The sequence below is a fragment of the Triticum urartu genome, chromosome 5A, assembly GCF_056163025.1.
Source record: "Triticum urartu cultivar PI428250 chromosome 5A, HENAU_Tu73, whole genome shotgun sequence".
Classification (NCBI taxonomy): Eukaryota; Viridiplantae; Streptophyta; class Magnoliopsida; order Poales; family Poaceae; genus Triticum; species Triticum urartu.
Window position 1 is genome coordinate 595,535,909 of NC_141877.1, and position 4,070 is coordinate 595,539,978.

General features: G+C 51.4%; 1 protein-coding gene across 1 annotated transcript; it reads right to left on the reverse strand.

Annotated features, from left to right (window-relative positions):
- Positions 1-2,163: 2,163 nt before the first annotated feature.
- LOC147973175 (uncharacterized) lies at positions 2,164-3,699 on the reverse strand. The gene has a single exon (XM_087524598.1). It carries the CDS (start codon positions 3,556-3,558, stop codon positions 2,428-2,430), a length of 1,131 nt encoding a protein of 376 aa, XP_087380724.1. The 5' UTR covers positions 3,559-3,699; the 3' UTR covers positions 2,164-2,427.
- Positions 3,700-4,070: the final 371 nt, after the last annotated feature.

Below are 4,070 nucleotides of genomic sequence, written 5' to 3' on the forward strand. Positions count from 1 at the left end.
TCAACACCATCAAACATTGGCGACTCCATTTGGCTTGAGTTACTCATTTCTACACTTTGGAAGATTTAGGACTCGAGAAATGTTGCGGCTTTTCAGAACTCCAACCACCCTAGTTCGGTCACCATTAGAAATGTTTGCTCAACTTTGTTTTATGGATGCATCAGTTTAAAGAAATGAATTATAGTGTTGCCCCCCTGGTGATACTATCTCTCTTCACACCTTAGTTAAACAGATGGAAAAAGGAAAAGATATAGACTTCATTTCAAATTGCGTCCAAAATAGCCTATGGAGGGAATGGTTTCCAATCATTGTGAATTGAACACCTTATTTATGTTATTTTAATATGTCTTTCCCGTTCTTCTGGATTGAATGCTCCATGCCATATGTAGTTTCCAGCAATGGTTCATGCATCACACAAGACACCGATCAACTCTTCCTCAACAGTCCCAAAGTAATGTGGATTGTTGGACATCACGCCGCCCTCTTGTTTCCAAGACCCGTGAGCAGATCAACACCATCAAACATCGCCGACTCCATTTGGCATGAGGTACTCCTTTCAATACTTTGGAAGATTGAGGACTGGAGAAATGTTGTAGTTTTCGTGGACACCGACCACCCTAGTTCGGTCGCCATCATAAAAAAATCAAACTTTGATTTATGGATGCATCGGTTTAAAGAAATGAACAATCATGTTGCCTCCCCCTTATGGTGAGACTCTCTCTTCACACATTTGTTAAACTATAGGGGGGGAGATGTAGACTTTATTTCAAACGTACAAAATAGCCTATGAGGGAAAATAGTTTCTGATCGTTGTGAATTGAACACCTGATGCCTAATTTATGTTATTTTAATACTGATTTTAGTTCTGGTGAATTAAATGTCCAATGCCATATGTTGTTCCCAGAAATGGTTCATACACCTCCCTAGACACCGATCAACTCTTCCTCAACAGTCCGAAAGCAATGCGGATTCAGCTCCAGTTGGACATCACGCCACCCTCCCGCTTCTAAGATCATTGAGTAGATCAACACCGTCAAACATCGGCGACTCCATTTGGCATGAGGTACTCCTTTCTATACTTTGGACGATATAGGACTCGAGAAACGTTGCAGTTTTCCAAAACTTCGGTCACCCTAGTTTGGTCACCATTAGAAATATTTGTTCAAAGTTTGATTTATGGATGCATCATTTTAAAGAAATGAATGTTGTCGCTCCATGATGGTGAAACTATCTCTCTTCAGACTTTAGTTAAACTACAAGAAAAAGGAAAGGATGTACACTGTATTTCAAATTGCTTATAAAATAGCCTATGGGGGGGGGGGGGGGGGGGGGTCCGATCCTTGTGAATTGAACACATGATGCCTTATTTATGTTATTTTAATACTAAAACTTTTTTAGCAAGAATTTTATTCCCGTGACACTTTTTTACCTTGTTGTTTCTTTTCCCTGTGACACTTTTTTACAAGTTTGTTGTCCTTGAGACATTTTTTATGGACTTTTTCTACATAATTCTACACAATCTCTTAGAATTTGAGAGAATTTAGTGAAATTTCGTAGACTTTGATATAATAACCTACTGAACATATTCGACTTGCCCACCAGCTCGGCTGCCAGTCAATCTAAGGATTGGGGCATGTTGCCTGCCTGGAAATATGGTAATGATTTCAAGGAGGGCACGCCTAAGAAATAAATGAGGCAAGATTTCCAAATAATGTGAAAGTTATCACAAGATCGTAACTAGAAGTTATGGACTATATATTCTGCAAATCTGAGCAAGAAGATCTGTTTAGATCTGATTTTTGGAATTGACCAAAGTAACTAAACTTCTTAGGAACTGTAGTGCAACATATTTATCTTTGGAATCTAGCTAACAAAAATCAGTTTTGTTCTTAATTATGAGGGAGAAAATTGTGCAAGTTTGTCATGGGAAATACTAGTTACAAATATAATTTTTCAACTAACACATATTCGGTAAGCGCTTAACAAGATAATACATCCGCCATATAGATAGTTTCGCATACGACAAATTTCATGATCTATATACGTGTGCGCCAAGTTATTCCTAGGGTAATCGCGCGCCAACCGAAGTTTTTGAAATTCCCCACACAAAAACCGTACCTTGCAACTGCCCCATAACTCGTACCCATAAGAAGAACAAATTAGAAGTTAATACAAAAGATTGCATTCATAATCGGAATTGTACTTATAGAACATAATTAAGGAGAGCTAGCTGATCACTAAGATACAACAACTTAACCTAAGACCAAGCGACCCTTAGGCTAGCTCACTACGATACAACAATAATAATAACAAAACAACAATTCATCGCACAAGAAAAAACAACAACAACAACAGAGTGCCATCTGCCTGGCACAGTTCACATGCAGTATGAGATACTAGGATCCCAGCGAGAGGATCGAACTCGGACTACGGGTTTCGGGCGCGGACGCGGACGCCGTCCTTCTTGGCGATCAGAAGGCACGGACGGACCCCAGGCGGCCACCGGAACGCCCACACCTCGACGCCGTCTCCGGCCTCCAGGCCGCAGTCCACCATGAAGCTCGTGTACCCCTGACCGTTGATGACGGTGGCGTCGTTGCGATGGAACTTGTTGAGCTTCAGGCGGTCAGACTTGCACTGGCCGCGACCCCGGCGCCCGCTGCTGACGTAGACGCACAAGGGCACGCCCGGGAATGTCGTCGGCGTGGCCCTCGCCCCGGGGATCCTAATCGGGTTGGGGTCGTTTGTGTTGAAGCCGCATGCGGCGATCTCGAAGGGGTGGAGGAAGGCTCGGCAGAGGCGGGCGCGCGCGGGGGCCGGGAGGAGGAGGCGGGCGTGCCGCGGGTTCATGTCGGACTGGCACAGGACCTTCTCCCCGATGTAGCACAGCGGGAGGTCCCTCGGCAGTCCATGTTTGTGCTGGAGCTGGTCGCGCACCCACGCCCGCACCATGTCGGCCCTCCGCCTCGACTGGCGTGCGCCGCTGCCTGCCCAGGGGAGCAACGTGATCCCGTCGTCGGGCGGCAGCTGCTGCAGGGGGAGATAGCACAGACCCGGTTGGGCCAGCGCGGTGGAGTCGGCGCTGCCGGCCGGGACGATCTGCCCGGCCTCGCCCTGCGGCTCGTCGTCCAGCGTGGCCAAAACCCCGAGCTGGGTCACCGCGCCGTCCCCGTCGGCCGGGCCCTCGTACACGACGAGCGCCCCCGTCTCCACGCCCGCGACCGCAGCGCCCTCGGTCACCGCGGGCGGCACCGGCACGCCGTCCCCGGCTGCGGGGCCTTCGTAAACGACGAGGGCCCTCGTCTCCACGTCCGCGACCGCAGCGCCCACGGTCACCGCGGGCGGCACCGGCGCCGGCACGTCGTCGCCACCCGCCGCCACCGGGCCGTCGTAGACGACGAGGGCGAGGTTCTCCACCGGGATCGGGCCGGCGTAGAGCGACAGGTCGACGTTGAGGTCGAGGTCGAACGAGATCCGCGCGGACGGCAGGCCGAGGTGCAGCTCGAGGTCGAGCCCCTCGCCCGCCGTCCCCGCGGATCCACGACGCACCTCGGCCATCCTTCCTCCTCGATCGACCTCCACGAAACTGCCCTAGCGCCGGCCGTTACTACTCGGGGTGGAAGCTAGGTAGGTGGTGAGCGCCGCGGCAGGGGGGGATTGTTTCGGGGTCGAAATGACCTGGCAATACGCCGTATGTATATACATACGGCGCAGGACGGACGGTGGCTAGGGTTTCGCGACGGAGCGGCGCGCGGCGCACACGGCTACCTTCCCACACGAACCGAACGCACGCGGATCAGGCCCGACCGGCCCACGCGGCCCGCGCCGAGGAGGAGCGAACGGACGGAGAAGCTTCCGCCACGCCAGCGTCAGCTCCAGCGATCCGGGCCCACCGCGCCGTGAGCCAATCACATCGCTCGTTTCTCCGTACCGCGGATCGACCCCCCTGCGCCGTCCATCTCCCAGCCGTCCATCCCCGATCGGACGCTCGAGCCCACTCCTCCATCCCCACCATATTTCTACACGCCGCTCGCTCACCCACCCAACGGATGGATATGTTGGGTGGCTTG

Coding starts and splice junctions, on each gene's coding strand:
- LOC147973175 (XM_087524598.1), bottom strand. CDS start 3,558: ATGGCCGAGGTGCGTCGTGGATCCGCGGGGACGGCGGGCGAGGGGCTC.